General features: G+C 49.4%; 1 protein-coding gene across 1 annotated transcript; it reads right to left on the bottom strand.

Moving 5' to 3' along the window:
* Positions 1 to 160: 160 nt before the first annotated feature.
* Positions 161 to 16,871, bottom strand: LOC131264786 (transcription-associated protein 1). Its single transcript, XM_058267053.1, has 21 exons — positions 16,353 to 16,871; positions 15,893 to 16,279; positions 15,638 to 15,804; positions 15,319 to 15,554; positions 14,870 to 15,245; positions 14,240 to 14,681; positions 13,523 to 14,140; positions 12,262 to 13,461; positions 11,985 to 12,183; positions 11,528 to 11,820; positions 11,123 to 11,452; positions 10,670 to 11,059; positions 9,923 to 10,601; positions 9,313 to 9,702; positions 8,377 to 9,060; positions 7,634 to 8,310; positions 5,962 to 7,569; positions 2,825 to 3,472; positions 2,263 to 2,584; positions 1,952 to 2,177; positions 161 to 1,682 (listed from the first exon to the last, which is right to left on the bottom strand). The coding sequence occupies exons 1-21, from the start codon at positions 16,632 to 16,634 to the stop codon at positions 314 to 316; spliced, it is 11,523 nt and encodes a 3,840-aa protein (XP_058123036.1). The 5' UTR covers positions 16,635 to 16,871; the 3' UTR covers positions 161 to 313.
* Between the last annotated feature and the right edge of the window lie 255 nt (positions 16,872 to 17,126).

Genomic DNA, 17,126 nt, shown 5'->3' on the forward strand with positions numbered 1-17,126 from the left:
GGCGCGACGAATCTTATGTAGGACCGTCGGGCAAGAGTTAATTGATGTCTGGAAATAAGAACAAGCTTCGTTTATGTGCTTCGTCATAAAAACATTCAGTTGCAAAGTAGTAACAAAACGCTTAAGAAATAAGTTTAACGATCAAGATTAGTGTTACGAATCATAAGATTTATTAATTTTCAATTCATATTATTTTCAGAGTAAAACCTTCACACCACATTCTGCGCAAACTTTCTTAATGCTAAGTTCCTTTAGATTATTGTACGTTACGTTCCGATTCTATACCTTTTACTTGCCTTTTTTATTTTGCTCTTTACAACCATGGATGCCAGGCGGGATCCATCAGGCATAGATTGTCTGAGTTGGTTGCCACGTGCACGAAGGTGCTCATCCGGTTCGACTCTCCACTGTCGATGCGCGAAAGGTTGTTCAGCCGGCCCATAATGGTGCTGACGGCTTTGGTGACCGTCGTGATGACGGTTTCTGCGTCGATTTCAATCGATGCATTATCCTGATCGCCTTGGCCACCTTGGGTGGAGTTTGTGGCGCTACTGGCACCCTGCGTCTGCGTGCCGCCCGCCGAGTGCGTCGATGTGCTAGAAGAGATGTTGTTCGCGCTGATTGCCGTAGTTGATGCCTGCGTCGAAGTTGTACCACCCGCTTGGCTTGTCTGATCGAGTACCTTCTCGTCGATCAGGCGTTTCTTGTGGAACGCGATGATTTCGTCCTTGAGGATCGCTTTCAGGATTGTGGTCAGCTTAAAGTTCGGCTGGATGAAGCAGCGAGCGGTCGCCACGGCCGAAGCGGTAAACGGTCCAGCCACACCGACCGACGAGATGAACTCGGCAATGTTGGGCGTCAAGCGGAACGGTACCGGTCGGTTAACATCCAGAAAGCCCGTACTGTCGTCCATCTCGAAGCGGAAGTACGACACGTTCATCAGGCCCGAATCCTGGTGCAGGTAGATCATGTCCGGGTTGAGCCGCGTCAGGCAGAGTGCGTACTCGAGCAGACAGGACAGCGACAGCTGTAGCGTGAACATCTTCCGGAACTGCCAGTAGTCGGTGGCGGACGGGAACGTTCGAACGGCCCACTCCTTCAGCAGCGTCTTTGGAACCATCTGCGCCTGCGTCTCCTTGAGGATGTCACGTAGAATGACGTGATTCGTGGGCGATCCGCGCGCCTGAATTTTCGCTAGTCGATCGTAGTACCGCGTGATCGGTGCATCGTGCTCCATGTTTAGCATCGCGCAGCACGATTTATACACCTCCAGCAGTGAAACCGATGCCGGGTTGTCCTCGACCAGTCGCATCTGCGGCGAGACAGCCACGACTCGCGGCACGGTGAGATAGAGGAACCGACGGGACGTTTCCTTGCGCTTCACCAGATACGAGTTGAGCATGCGGAGCAGCTGCAGGAGACGCTCTTCGCGCCGTGCATCTGCAATGCCCGTGTCGTTCACGACGAGATACGGGTAGATTTTACCATTCGTACCACGAATGTACAACCGGCGGGCGGCCGTATTGTGCTTCTGCACGATGTCAACACGCGGCATGAAACGCGCGATACGAATATGGTAGTGAGAATTCTTCGGCAACAGCAGCTCACCCGGTAATTCCACCTCGGCCGTTTTTTGACTAAAGTTGGACAGGAAGCGGCACTTTTCTTCGATCAGGAATGATCTATGGAAGATAAAAAGAAAATATTATTTTCCATTCAATCAGGCTACTAATAGAGCGTATTATGTCTAATGTTAATTTCAATGGTTTACCATGAATAAATCTATTTTAAAGAGATAAGACATTTATCAGTGTTCCTCCGCGTTCCATTTTATTTGAACGCATTTTCAAATAACTATCATTTTAAAATGAAGAATGATTTTATTTACTTATTAACGTTACTTATTTTTTAGCTATCTACAAACAAGAAAAAGTCACAAACCAATACTTACTTGGGCAATTGTTTCGTTTTGCTCTCGAGAATCTTGATCCACATTTTCAGCTTCATTATCAGGTTGTGCAGCTTAATGGCACCAGGTTGAGAAAAATCGAAATCGCTCGTAAACTGACCCTTCATCTTCTGGAACACGGGATCCTGCACGGTGGCTTGGGCGCGCCGTGCTAGTGATTCCGAGGCGGCCGACGCGAATGTGGTTGATACCGAGCTGGAGATGTTCTCTGGTTGGGGGGATGGTATGAAAAAGAAAAACATAAGCAACCGATTCATTCGCCCGAGTCGACTACCACGACTATGGCGACTTACCGATACCGATTCCAAACGTGGACACAAGCTTTTTGATGAAGTTGAGCGTGTGTTGCGTGATGGTGGCTTCGTTCACAGCGCCCCGATTGTCAAACGCGATCGCGTAGCACTTGGTCAGTCCCTGGCGGAGTTGACGCAGTACCTCCTCATACCAGTTTTCCCGGAACCAAACCATCTGATCGATGATACCCTCCAGCGAGCTCAGCACGGTTGGGTGAATGTCCCGCTGAAGGTGCATAATTTTCGAACAGCGCCACATCGGTGGGGTAGCCCGGATAGGCGTTGTGGTGGCACCGGCACCAGCACCGGCACTAGCAGCGCCCTGGGGAGGGTTTGCACCAGCAACCGGTGTTGTACCCGTTGCGGTAGCACCTGCTGCCGAAGTGGAGCTCACATCGTTCGTGGACTGTGAGGCTGACGATCCAGGTGTTTGTGTTGGAGCGCCATTCATGGTGGCATTCGTCACCTCAGTACCTTTTGTAGCATTCTGATGCTGCTGCTGTTGTTGTTGTTGTTGCTGCTGCTGTTGTTGTTGTTGCTGCTGCTGCTGCTGTTGTTGTACGATAGAAGCCTGCTCGAGACTCTTATATCGTTCACGCTGTTCTATCTTCAACGTGAGGTAGAGCGTACGAATGGGGAAGTAAACGGCTTGCGGGAACATCCGACCTACTTGGCTGAGCAGGTTCATAATCACGTTGCCATCGTACTGCACCAAACTGCATAGCAGCTGGGGGATCCACGGAACCCATTGACCCGGCGGTACACCGACGGCATACTTATCGAGTGCATCCAGCAGCGATGACTTATCGTCGTCGTACGAAAGTAGCCACAGCACCTTGGCCAGATATTTGCGTGACTTGCTCTCGATCTGGCTGCGGCAGGCGTGCAGGAAGCAGGTGACGGCCGACACACCGAGATGGATCTGGCGGTAGTCACGGGTAAAGATGTGCTCCAGGTAGTCGCCCCAGAAGGCCCACGCCTTGATCAGCGTGTCATGCAGCTGGGCCGCGGCACTGAACGCTTTGTTCGCTTCCTCCGAGCGTCCAGTTTGCGCCAGTAGCAAACCCTTCAGCGCGAAAAATTCGGCAGTCATCTCTTTTGTGAAGTAGTCCAGGTTCGTCGGTTCGATCACCTCGAGTGCTTCGGCGAGTTCGGCTCGGCTAGTTACGGATGCCATCTGCAAGCAGCACTTTACTTGTTGTCTTATTTTCTGTAAAAACATAAATTTAAAGTAAATCATAGTCGATCGAAATTTCGAAATGGCTGCGTACTCTAATATTTTAGGCTGCTGTTACCAAAAGGATATACCTCTCTCCTTCTAAGCACTTTGGTTTCATATGAGAATGTATGCGTTACTAGGATTCTGACAGAAGACAAGAGAGGCTATCCTTTTCGTTCTAGGATCCTATCCTAGGAATGAGACGCGTGTATGAGCATATTATTTCAAAAAGAACGCTTCGTACACTCCAGTATAAAACTAGTATGCTATGAAGCAAGATCCCAGGTGGCAGCGGGAACTCAAAATTCCATGTCACGTCTACGTCTCTCCCGTCTCCACCCGTTTCCACCCCTCATTGGCCCACACTTTTTAAACGAAATGCAACACCGTTGATACACGCAGCAGGCCATCCTACTCCCACCTTCGACCGCGGATTTTCGTACTCGCTCTTTTGGGACTTAGTCAATTTTTCAAACAGTTTTCAGTTTTGCAAAACATAAAGAAATAACGTCGATTTGATCAATGACCTTGTTGGTCATTCAAACCTAGTTGGTTCAATTTCAAACTTATTATAAAACTAATCAGATTAAACGTACTTAAAAAGCATGTCCATAATGCACTTGAAATGATTTCAGCACATTTTACAACGGAAATAAACATAGAAAAGAGATTATGCGTTCGATTCCATCATTTTCAATATGATTTACGTCCGTGTATTTGAAAATAACAATGAAAATCAAATTCACACTTCGACCAGATTTTCAATCACTCCATGCCAAGCCAAACAGTCTTCATTATTATGGGATTTGGTTGTTCCATGGACAAAATTATTGCGGGTGGACAAATTATTTTTGTCACCGATTTTTCATGCAATTGTTGAATAGGCGAAACCTCAACCACGTACAAAAAACCATTATCAAATTTAAAAAATTTTAGGGCAGATAAATTTTCGTCACACGCGTTTTTTGTTCTACGATCACACTTATTTTTGACCACCATAGTCTCAAACCCAAGCTCACAGTCAAGCTGTCAGGGGAGCGTTCAGTGATGGCAGCCACCGGGACCGCTTGGTACGCGTCGAGTGCAGTGATAATAAAGTGCGTAAAATAGTGATGTTTTCAGTGTTATTTAGTGAACTTTACAGATAAGACTGAAGATATTGTGTATGTGTTTCGTCTACGGCTCATATTCAGCCCAAAAATGGAAAATGTAGTGTTGTTTACATCGCTATTCTTCCGCATGGAGAGGTACTGCTGCTGCTGGCGTCCGATCCGATCTCGCAGAATTCATCGATGGAAAACAAAACAAGATGAGTATTTCATCACTTATTGCCTATAAACACCAATAATAACTGATTTCCTCTCTATTTTCATTTCTAGAGCATCTTCCGTCGGAAGTTTGTTTTGGATCCCGATCCCGCTGCTCGGATGTGCATCAGAAGATATGCTAGATATCGATATTCCCTAGTGTGCAAGTGTGGTGTGTAGTGTAGTGATGTTAAGTGAACTTTATCATTTAAAATAGTCTTAAGCAGTGTCGTTAAACTATGGTAATCCTAAATAAATATATATTGATAAAAATATTTCGGAACTGGTGGACTTATGTTTGCATGATGACCATCACTATACAGGGTACTCGGGGGCCGCCATTACTGACCCATGCGCATGCGCAAAATCGCCCACGAGGGTATCTCAGACCCGCTGGTTGCGTGTCACAACCAGCGCCAAACCAGCGCCAAACCAGCGGGGTCTACAACATTTTTACGCGTCGCGTGACATTTTCTGCCTCCAGGGATATTTCGATTTTACCGGAGGTGTAATTTTGCGTTCGTCCATTCAATTATACTTTCAGCCAGTGAATATCAACAAAGTAATTTCAAAAGATTATAAATTATCTCCAAGTATACGCCGAAATCACACAGCAGAGCATCCAGCAAATAATCGAAGTGCTTAGCAAAGGTATGATTCCTAGCCAACGTAAAACAGCATAATATTTAATTCGATTGGTTTCATTTGTGTGATGTAAAATTATGTTCATGTTGTGTCACCTTGTTTAGACTTCCACGCCAGCACAGCAAAATGGCCGGATGGAGAGTAGCTGGACTAAATTATGTTAACTATTCCAACATCGTGGCCCGTTTGGTACGACAGGCTTTGAAGCCTGAACAACGAGCGTTGGCTGCCCGTCGGGAAGAATCGCATATCAAGTTGACCAAATGGATGGATGGGAAGCCAAAAAAAGCTAATAACATTGAATGAGTGCAGTGTCATGTAAAGCCATTTTACTAACAACTTCCATGGGCTGACTGTCCTTATTATCGTAATAAGCAGTGAGAAGGTTTGCAAAACTCTTCTACAATACATAAACATGGGCTGAAATAACTACTTGATGTTTTGTATTACTTGTTTGTGACCTGAATGGAAGGGTGCAAAATATCTACGCCTACTAATAAACTTCCTTCATAATTGAATGTAACTAACCTGGAAGCAGTCTACCACCGGCACCGATGGGATGGTGTAGATGCGCGACAACGAATCCTGGCAGACGCTGGTAAGGTTCTGCTTACGCGCAATCTTTCCAAAGTGTATGATCGTTTGGGCGGATGCGTGTGCGCCTAGCATGCACTGCGCATTCGATTCGTTGTGCTGCTCCAGGTGCGCCGTGATGATTTGGTAGTGATGCTGGCGCCACGTGAATATGTCGCTCCAGTGGGACAGGTCGTCCGCGATAACCGGCAAACGATTGCGCCAAGTCTTCACTATCGCCTTCATGTCGTGCAGCGAGGTAGTCCGGTTTTGCAGCAGCCCCTGGTGGATCTGACTCGCCTCCTGCAGCTCCATGATCTGCTGCGAGGCTTGCAGGATCGGTAGGTGAATGTGCGACACGATCGGTGGCAAACGGCGCCACTCGCGCATACAGTACGCCGATGCCATTTCAACGTACCGCTCCACCGAAACGTTACCGGCCAGTTGTGACTCTTCCTGGCTTAGGATGGCCAGGTAGCCGCGGTACAGATTGATCTTATACCCGACCTGCTTCGGGCAGGACTGTTCCACCTTCAGTAGGGCTTGCTTCATTAGATTCCAGTCCGGCACGCGCCACGCACTGTCCATGATCAGGTGCGTGTTCTTGTCCCGACACAGCTGCCCGAAGTCCATCAGGATGTCCCACTGGTTCAGCTCCTTAGCACATCGAATCCAGTGCGTCTCCCACAGCTGCACCTCGCTGTTCATGTCCGTCGGTGTCTGACCGTTGCTGAGGTCCTGCTTGAAGCGCGTCATGGCTGAATCGTAGATACCTTGCGCTTCCTCGAAGTAACCCATCTGCTCGTGCGCGATCGCGCGACTTGTCTCGGCGTACTTCGCGTACTTCTGCCAGAGCCCGGCCCACAGGTCCTCTTCGTACAGCGCCGAGTACATCTGTGACAGTGGCTCACGCACGATCGAACAGTCGCGCATGCCATGGTCGTCCTGATCGACGCACTCGGGCAGCAGCTCTTTCACGTTCGCCCAATCATCCGCCAGCGACTCGAGCATCAGGGTCATCCGGTGCCAGAGGTTGTGCGACTTGCCGAGGTAACCCATCACCTTCGGCGGCAGATAGACAGGTGGCTGACACTGTGCGACCGCCTCCACAAACGTGTGCATCGCGCTCGGGTTGCAATCACGCTGGATGATGTGCGCCCCGGACCCGACGAACGGAATGATTTCTCGATCGAGCGATTGCTGCTGGATCGGGTCCAGCACCTCCCAAAGCTTCGGGAACATGTCGAGCCATACTTTCTCGGCCAGCTGCGTGTCCATGTGGCAAAGCTGAGCCGTCGCAACGAGCAGCTGCTCGGTGCGCACCTTTCGGTTCGCTTCCATAAACTCGGCCTGCCGGCTAATGAGCTTGGCGAGTGCCGCGTGACGGTTGGCCACCGGCCGCTCGCTCTCCTCGTGCCGGGAAATGTTCGAGTCCACGCTCATGTCCATGTCGAACGCGTCCTCCTTGTCCTCGATTGGATCGAACGCGTCCGTTGAGTCGTTGTGGATCGTTGTATAGATGACAAAGTTCTTACGCTCGTCTGCGTCGGCAAAGTTGATTACCTAAAAACAGAATATGGTAAGGAATGTAAATATCGTATGCTTGCCATTCTTATGAAATACCTACCGACGATATACTGGGTAGCAAGTGGCTTTCCACACTGTTCTGTATCTGTGTGGTCGTATTGGCCGTCAGTATGAGCAGCTCGATGCACTGTTTGATCCAGTAGTGCTGCCCGATCGAGTCCCACGAGTGCGAGCATATGATGTAAAGCAGTCGATCGTGTAGCCGGCGACGCATCGACCCGTCGAACACTTCGAAGAACTTCGCCCGTATACGCGGCACCGGACAACGAAGACCGGCCACAAAGGCTGCCTCCAGTTTCGAGGTCAGCTCGGTCGTCTTGAGCACCTCATCGCGGTAGATATAGTTCACCAACTCGAGAAACTGTCCGTTCAGCTCCAGATCGTCCGCGAATCGCTTCTCGACGTACTGCATCAGCTTTACGAGCAGGATCGACTTTTCCCGCAGCGTTGGCGCCTGCTGCACCGTGACCGGAGTGTTTTTGTTGCTCTTCATCCACTCCTCGATGATCTTTACGATCGCTTTGATCACCTTCGAGTCGTTGCTCTTCTCGATCAGCCCGACCAGTATGGCGCCGATGAACATCTTACGCAGCTCGACGCTCATCACGACGACCCGATTCTTCACCAGATCGAGCGAAACCACCAGCAGCTCTAGCGCGATCGAGCTTGTGTTCGCGACGTCGCTCAGGGAAGCACCCGGACCGAGCCCGGCGACAACTCCCGCTCCAACACCACCACCACCTGCACCTCCTCCACCGACCATTCCTCCCGGTCCGGGACCACCTAGTACGCCACCAAACCCGGTCAGATGATCTTTTGTTAAGCGATTGAGAAGTCGCATAAAGGGCACGATCAACCGATCGATGTAGCCTGGGTTGTTCGAGCAGGCCGCCTTAAGCGTCATGAGTGTACCGAACAGGGATGACGGATTCGCCTGGGACGTTTTCTCGTATGTCGCCAGCCCCTCGTAGATCATGCGTGAGATGGTGCTATAAAGAGTTTCCAGTTCGTCGCATTTGTGCTGCGCATCGGTAGGGAAGATTGCCATTAGTCGCGAAAGCAAACCATGCATCAGTTTGATGACGCGCGTATTTGAGCAAGTTACGCAAGCGGACAGTCCACGTTGCAGTGGCCGCAGCATGTTCAGGATCTGGTCCTTCTTCAGCACACCGAGCAGGAAGGTGAGCAACTCCAGAGCCGTGCAGATGTTTCCGGTGCTTGCCTGCTGCGTTTCGACACTGAGGAATATTTTATCCAACCAAACTAGCTTCAGGTCAACCGGAGTGTCCGGTTTGATGGCCACTTTCAGTAGGTTCACACAACGTCGGGACAGGTTGTCACCCGTCGTCACAATTCCGGGCGTACCTGGTGTGGTGTCGTTGAACTGACACGCCATCCGGAAGAGAAAGTTGAGCACCGTATCGTACTGAGCACGGTCGATTGGACGGTTCGATCCATCGGTCTTCGCTGCGGTCACCGAAGACGCACCGGACGAAGTCGATGGTTGCGGTTCGTTTTCTCCAACCGCTTGCTTTTTCTTCACTCCCGCCGTCGTGTCTTCGTCGAGGCCAGACGCGGTCCGCTTCACGGCACCACTTGACTGCGGTTTGTTTGAACCGTCGGCCGAATCGCCTCCTTCCACTCCGAGCGATCCCGCTGTATCCATTGCTTCATCGCCACCGGGCGCCGCAGTTCCCGGTTCTCCGGCGGCAGCCCCACTACCGATGGCTGCCGCAGCCTCATCCACCTCGTCTTTCACCCGTTGCATCTCCCACTTGATGATAACGTCCGCCAGTTCAATCGACAGCTTGCGATACTCGGCCGAGGTGTTGCCGACGTAGCCCAATCGGTGCATCGAGTTGATCATCTGCTGCACGAGGTGGTGGCGCACGGGGTAGTAAACCTTGTAGTGGCGCACGATCAACTGTAGAATGTGGAACAGTTGCTGCATGGAGTGACCCTCCTCCACGATAATCTTTTTCGTCCAGTGGGTTAGCATCGTGTTGCCGTCTTCCATGCGCAATGGCATTGCGGGGGTGAGAACCTCAAGCGCTTGCTGAACGACCTTACGTGCTTCGACGGCGTGAGCTTTAAGCAGCGAGTGAAACACTACAAAAGAGTAACGCAAAAAAAAAAAATGAACATCAGGAAAAGGTTTTTAACGAACCATAAACGTATTTGGTATTAGTCAAATATAAATTGTTTATCAGCCAGGTCAATTATTCTTAAATTATCTTCGATTTTCTTCTGCTGGGATTTCATTGTTATGATTCACATGTTAATAGTTAACAATGTATTTTAAACATTTACATTTTGCACAATTCCTTACCTTGCAGAACGATGCGCTTGTGAATGGCCAGTCTCGCGATGATGTGACTCAACAACAGATGCCCGTGGTACCTCGCCGACGGATCAACGCAGTTCTTCGGCAACAAACACGGCCACGCAAACGTCATCAACCGGCGGAGTTTGTTACCCTCGCGCTTATTGTTTGCGTCACCGTCGTGGATGTGCGGGGACGCTTTTTCTACCAGTAGGCACGCGAACTGCAGCAGCGCAATGCGCACGCAGTCTTCGTTAGCGAACGGTTTGTCCGGGTCGATTACCTTGTTGATAAACACCGAAACCACGTTGCTATCGTCCTCCTGGTAGGGAGCCGGTGGCGCACCGACCAGTTTGTTTCCTTCTCCCTTCTCGAAGCTCAGCGCAAAGCTCGGTATAATGATCATCGTTAGGATCTTCGCCTTCAGGTCCTGTGCCAGTTCGGCGCTAGTGAACACCTCGACAAACTGGAAGAACGCTTTACGCTTCCACTCGACCGTGTAGCTCTGGCACACGGTGTTCTGGAGGAAGTCGCGCAGGAACTGAAAATCCGGTACAAAACGCAGGCAGAGCGCTCGGAGTAGCTGGAATAGTAGGAGAATCTCGTTCGTGTTGTAGGAGAAGTATTCGATCAGAATCTTGGCGATCAGATGCCACAAATCGCACACCACCGCTGTTTGGCATGTCTATGAAATGAAGAAGGTAAAGGAAATAAGTCTCTCTTTTGCTCTCTTCATATGTACCTCTCACTTACCTTGTAGAGATCATTCTTCCATATATTTTTAAGTGCCGTAATAATTTCCACCTGACTTGTAATCCACGGCCCATCGTATTCCACCAGCGTGTGTATGACCAGGACAGCCTGATGCTGTGCTTCATAGCGCTCTTCGTACGTCTTCGCACCTGCACCAGCTGCTACAGAAGATTCTGAATTAAGCAGGATGAGTTGGGTCAAACGTTGACCCCTCAGCTGTGCTGCGTTCCGGAACGTGGTTCCTTCCTTGTGGCGAAGTAGGAAGATCGTGAATCGGTTCCACTGGGCGTCTTTTATTACGGCATCGCTCAGTAGAAGTTCAATCGTTTCCTTCGGATAGCGTAGCAGGAACTTCACCAACGCCGGTCGGTACGGGGATGATGGTTCAATCTGGAATCGGAAATCGTAATCGTCACCGTTGAAACCAGTAGTAAAACAAAACTTCCAACCTACCATTAAACTTTTCTCCGCTTGCAAAATTAGCTTGCAGAGGCTCTCGATGAACTTGGGTGAGGCGGCCGGTATCTGGTGGAAAATGCCGAGGATCGTCACGATCTTCTTCTCCATTTCGCTGGATTTGGAGGTTGCCAGAAAATTGCCCTTGTTGTTGGTGATTGTCACCTCGAGCATTTTCTTTAAAATTTGCAACAACGAGTCGCACAGCTTCTCGTTGAACATGGCCGGGAAGAGCTGCGTCAGGTAGGAAAGTCGGCGTGTTCCGCTGAGCGTAAGATTGCGGTGATCCCCGAGAAGCAACAGCAGCGGACGTATCACCGTGTGGATCTATAGGGAAAGAGAATGAATATAAATTGAATTGAAACATAAACATAGTAGTCCTCTATGCTACCCTGCACTCACCGTTTCTTTGGTGACCGTGCATCCTTGAAGGAAATTTTTCATACACTGAAAAGCCGCCTCCTGCAGCTCGACGTTATTTTTCTCAAGTGCCTTGAACAAAATACCAAAAATTTTATCGCGTGAGCCGTTCGGTATGTAATGACATGCGGCCAATGCGTTCAGTGCACTTTTACGCAGCGGCACCAAGTTTGTAACCGTTTTGTAACATTCCAGCTTGTTCAGTGTGGCGTCTTCCGCATCCGAGAGCGTCAATACTTCGTGATAGAACACTTTATGCGTCAAAATGGCGAGATCTATCGAAGAGAAAGAAAACGAGTAAATCTGAGCTCTAACACATGTAGATTTCGCAAGTCTGCAGTTGTTGCAGTTGTACGTGTAAATTGACACTATATGATCCCTTTTGAGATTAACTATGTACACCGAAAACAAGTCTTGCTACGAAGTCCCTGAGACATACCAATTGTAAAAAGACGAGGTTCCAGAGTAGTGCAGAAGGTGTTTCCATCCATCAGGCCAATCTGAGCGGCGGCCGGTTGATGACGTAGTAGGTGCTTTTTCGGAGGTATCATATCCACCAGAACTTCCCGGTGGGGGCTCATTACCTCCGTGACCGTTTTCTCCTGAAGCTCCGCGATCAAACGTAGAGAAGCCATGGCCTGCGATATAGAGGAATAAATATAAACGAATCATTATAGATTAAACTGCGAGCGCATTTGAGCCGCTCTTTGTCTTACCGTCTCCCGAACTAGCGTGTGGGGACTCGTGACCTGGCGCACCAGCTCGTGGATCACGTCGTACATGGCTTTCTTCTGCGTCGCCAGTAGCTCCTCGTTCTTACAGTCCTTCTCCAGCGGTGTCATGCAGATGCGCAGCATCTTCTCCAGGAACGTGCGGGCCATATCGATCGCGCCGCTTGACACTTCACCCGTGAGGTCCATGATGATAAACATGAACGCCTTCAGGAAGACGAATAAGTGCTGGTAGAGCCACCGAAGTGCCATGTTCTGGTAGAGAAACTTGAGTGCGATGCAGCCGCCCATCTTCGAATACCACGGCCGCTCGTAGCAGAGCGCGGCCATCTTCTCCCCGAGATAGTTCATCAGCGGCAGTCGGCAGGCGCGCTCCTTTGAGCCCATTATATTGGTGGCCGTCTCAAGAATAAGCACCATCGCCAGGTTACCCGGTTTACACAGTTCCTTTTCCTCATGGCCCATGATTTCCGCCAGCGCATCGATCAGCACGAGCGGATCCATGCCCCGGTCGCTCTGCTGTGGATGCTTGTGAAGCGGAAACGGACCTGCCTGCTGGGCGATTGCTACCATCGTGTAGTGACGTACCACGGCCACCATCGTGGGGAGCACGGAACCGCGAAGTTCTTTCGTCGCCGCCGCTACAAACATTCCGGTCAGAGCCGTCTGGTGCGTAAGCCGGGCACGCCGATCCGGTGCGATATAGTTCGCTGCCGGTCCACACTGCACGTTGTTTTCGGTGAAGCTTGGGTGCATGAACAGCTTCTGCAGTGTGTACTTGTCGTCGTCCAGGGTAATTGAGGCGGCCAGATAACAGCGAATCACTTCCCAGCTCTGCCGCCAATAGAACGGATCGGTTGTGCTGCACTTGAGTGCGTTGAATGCGGTCTCGATAACTTTGTCCACGGCGAAATTGATCGGATTCCGGTGGTCTTGGAAGTAGGCCACCACGGCCGGGTGGGTTATATTGTGTTCCTGGTACTTGAGCTTTTGTGGTTCAATCATCATCTTTCGGTTGCCACCACCAAACTTGCCCAGCACACGGAACGCCACAACGGCCGCACTATCCTGGTTGCGGAGTGTGCGCCATAGTGCCTGCATAAGGTCGGCACGAACCGGTTGAATATGATCGTACAGGAAATCAGGCTGTAGATTGTCCACGCACAGCTCTAGCGTTCGCAACCCCTGCGAAGAGAAATCAATAAAGGTCACTAGGAAATTACAACACATTTGTAGCACACTATACCTGACTGATGAGAGTATGTGAGCCATTCAAAGCAGACACGAGTGGATCCATGAGCATCGGCAGGTAGGGCAGCAAGGAAGACAACCGCACCGGCACGGTAAGACACAGCTCGACAAACAGATCCTTCATGTGCTGCTTGTGGAAGCCACTTTGCAGCCGATTTAACCCTTCGAGAAGATTCGGCAGCAATGGTAAAAACTCCTGATATAGCAGATCGTGGGATCCACCGCCGATCGAACGGAACAGGGCCCGCAGCAGCAGGAAGTAGTTGTACGGTTCCTTGGCCGTCATCGCCAGCTCCATTGATCGGTTCACGATGTTGTGCAGATGTGGCCGCAGCATGTGTTCGTTCTCGGCCGCAAACAAACTCACGCTGCCAAACACAAGTTTGAACAGGCGCAGGTACAGATTCGACCGCTCGATGTTCGAACCCATCTCGTCCATGCGCTCGAGCAGATACTCGACCAATACGGTCGCAAACAGAGGCGACGTTTTCGGGTTCGCTAGGAACGAGTTTGCGATCACCTGTAGATTGGTGTTTTTGTATAAACGATCAACCATAAAGTCAATAGTGGATGCGAATATTTCCTGAAAATTCTGTGGATCCATCGTGAGAAACTGCAAAAAATAGACAATGGAACATCAGTTAAGAACAAGATGAAGCTACAATTTACCCCCAATTCTGTGGGCTCAATACATTTATGAAATCACACTTACCACGCCACTGAAATGTTCTAACACTTCCTTCTCGTCCTTTGAGCGTGGCATCTGGAGCGTTTGCTTCTGAATCGGGATGGCCTGCGCCATGCCGGCCGTTGGGATGTTGATGGTGTAGATGTCCAACGTTTCCAACGCCCAATGGAACAGGTCTATAAAGATGATAATTTCGTTCGGATTGAAAAGTTTCGCCGGTCCCTGGTGGTCGTTAGGGTTGAGCGGTTTCGGTGATGGGCATCCCCACGTGATAGTCTTCACGCCGCACACTAGCGTTTTGATCAGACTGCGATACTCGGACACGTTTAGGTTGCTTGGCACTGGTAACCCAATACTGGTAGCCTTCTGTCCTGCACCGTCCGTGCCGTCTATCGAACAGGCGGTAAGCAAATCTTTTGGTTCTCCCTGGCCTGGCGTTGTAGCACAATCGGTTGGTTTGGCTTTCCTAAAGTGTAATGAAAAGAAGAGAGTCATGATGAATTGAATTGATCAATATACATCAAAATAAGTAGTCTAATCCCGGGAAGATAACTAATCATAAATTTTAATATCGCAAAAATGTGCCCCTTAATGTGAGAATGGAAATCATAATATTTGGGAACTCTGGTCTATAACAAACACTTGGGAACTTACCATTTCTGCATCAACTGTGGGAGTTGGAGTTTGGCAATAGTTTGAAATTTAATCGTAAACACACGCAACATGGTTATCATCAGTTCGCGGGCGGCCACTGGTTCAACCTCGCTCTTCAATCGAATACACTCGACCAGGTTGAGCAACAGCTTGCAGGACATGGTCTGAATGGTGGTCGGTAATGATTCGTCGTGTATGTTTTTTGCGAACAGGTGCACCGCCTTCGAGAGGGCCTGCAGGTTCAGTTGTTGCCGAATGTGGTGCACCAGGTCGGCCAGCGTCGAGTAGGCCAGTGGGCGTAGGTTTTCGTACGTCGTCCAACCCTTTCCGAGCAGTACGTCATCATCGAAAAGCTTCTCAATCATTGGCACAAAGTCTACGATTTAAAAAAGAGGAGAAGCAGATGAAACAATGCCCACAGCTTGAGTAATAAATTTTGCGTTACATACGATTTCTGAACTCTGTCTGCAGAATGTGTCTCGATGCCACTAATAACTCCTTGCGCAAGCTAGCAACCTCTTTCGGGCAGCTTTCCAGCAGGTTTATCATACCCTTCACCATCGTCGTGGCATGTGTGTTTACTACCTCCGGAAACAGCCGCAGGATGTAGGCCGAAAAGGTAAGCGTTTTAATTTGCGCACCCATAAAATCGACGTAGATCTCTTTGTTGAATCCGGGCGAATTTCTAAAATACCACAAAAAAAAAATACAAATATTTGTATCACACAAGTTGTGATGTTCATTTTTTTAAAATAAATCAACACTTACTTATGAGCAAGCGATGGCTGTAAGATGATTGTGCTCATTACCAACGGTATGAATTCTCCCACCTCTTGGTGGAGATTTTGTTTGTATATTTGATACAAAAGAACTACGATGATTGGTAGTTCTTGTAGCACTTTCAACGAATTGATACCTTTTGGTATCAGATTGTACTGCAAAGGGAAGGTAAAAGGAAGAGTATGGGCTATCATTGAAGCTTAATAGCAATTAATCTACTCGTTGTCAACACACAACACCTACCGCCGCGGTGGTCGTCTTCCCATCGGCAGTTTTCTTCTCCAGCTGGATCGGTGTGACGGTGAAAATATCTGGCAGAACCGTCTCAAAGTTGAGCTCCTTCAAATCCTTCACCTTTATTGGTTGCCGCGGTTCAAACATCACACCCATGTGCTTCGGCAGATCGGTGTAGATCTTTTTCAAGTACGCCAGAAAGTCCTGAATTTCCGCATGGAATGGTGGTCGGTACTGCTTGTGGATATCAACAATGATGCGCAGGCACACCAGAACGTTTTCTTCGTTCTCCGTCTGGAGCAGCTTGATGGTCAGGATGATGATTGACTTAACGAATGGCCGCACGAGCTCATTGTTGGGCAACCGGTGGATCATTTCCAAAATTAGCTTTCGAACCTTAAAGAAAGCACACAAACGTCGTGAAACTTTGTACAAAATCAAAGGACCTGCCCCTCCTCCTCCCCCTTACCTGTTGCATATTGAATTCGGAAATAAACATTGGTTCACCGTCCTGCAGAACCTTCAGGAACACACGCATCGCCTGCTCCAGAAAGCTCTGGTACCCGCTGCATTGGGTGATCAGCTCAAAATGCTCGCTCAGCTCCTGGGCGGCCTTGAGCTTGAACTCATCCTTTGCACCGGTATCGCCCAGCATGTTTACAAAGCTTCGGAAGTGGCTCATTTGCGTCGGATCAACCGCCTGCTGCGCGGCCGGCTGTGCGGACACATTTGTTGGGTAGTTTGTTGCCATTGTGCGCCGCAAAAAACAGCACCCGGTTGAGAAAAGTATAGTACAAGGAGCACCAAGCACAGCCACTTGAGGATGCTACCCACGCTCGCCGGATGAGCGCTGCCAATCCTAGCCGCGCTACATTCGCACTCGATTGAACGCTGTGTATCGAGTGTAGACCAACAATTTCAGCTCACGTTAGCTTGCTGACCTGTTCACTGGGAAATTGCACCAAAAATAATGAAAATAAAACGATTCAACAAGCACACTTTTTCGCGTTCACTTTTTGGCGTGGTTCCGCGACTTCTGTCGAAAAAGCGTCGATTATTGTAGAGCTGTCATCGTGACAGCAGGAGTGGAAAGCGAACTGGATCGTATGAAAACAGAGGTGAAATGATCACACCTGCCATTGCGCACCTTGGCAAAAAACAAACATTTTTCGAGTTGGTACCAAAACAAACCCTCCCTTCTTTTCATTCGCAGCCCACTCTCTGGACCCCTTTCCCGAAACCC

Source organism: Anopheles coustani, chromosome 2 (genome assembly GCF_943734705.1).
Source record: "Anopheles coustani chromosome 2, idAnoCousDA_361_x.2, whole genome shotgun sequence".
In the NCBI taxonomy this organism is placed as follows: domain Eukaryota; kingdom Metazoa; phylum Arthropoda; class Insecta; order Diptera; family Culicidae; genus Anopheles; species Anopheles coustani.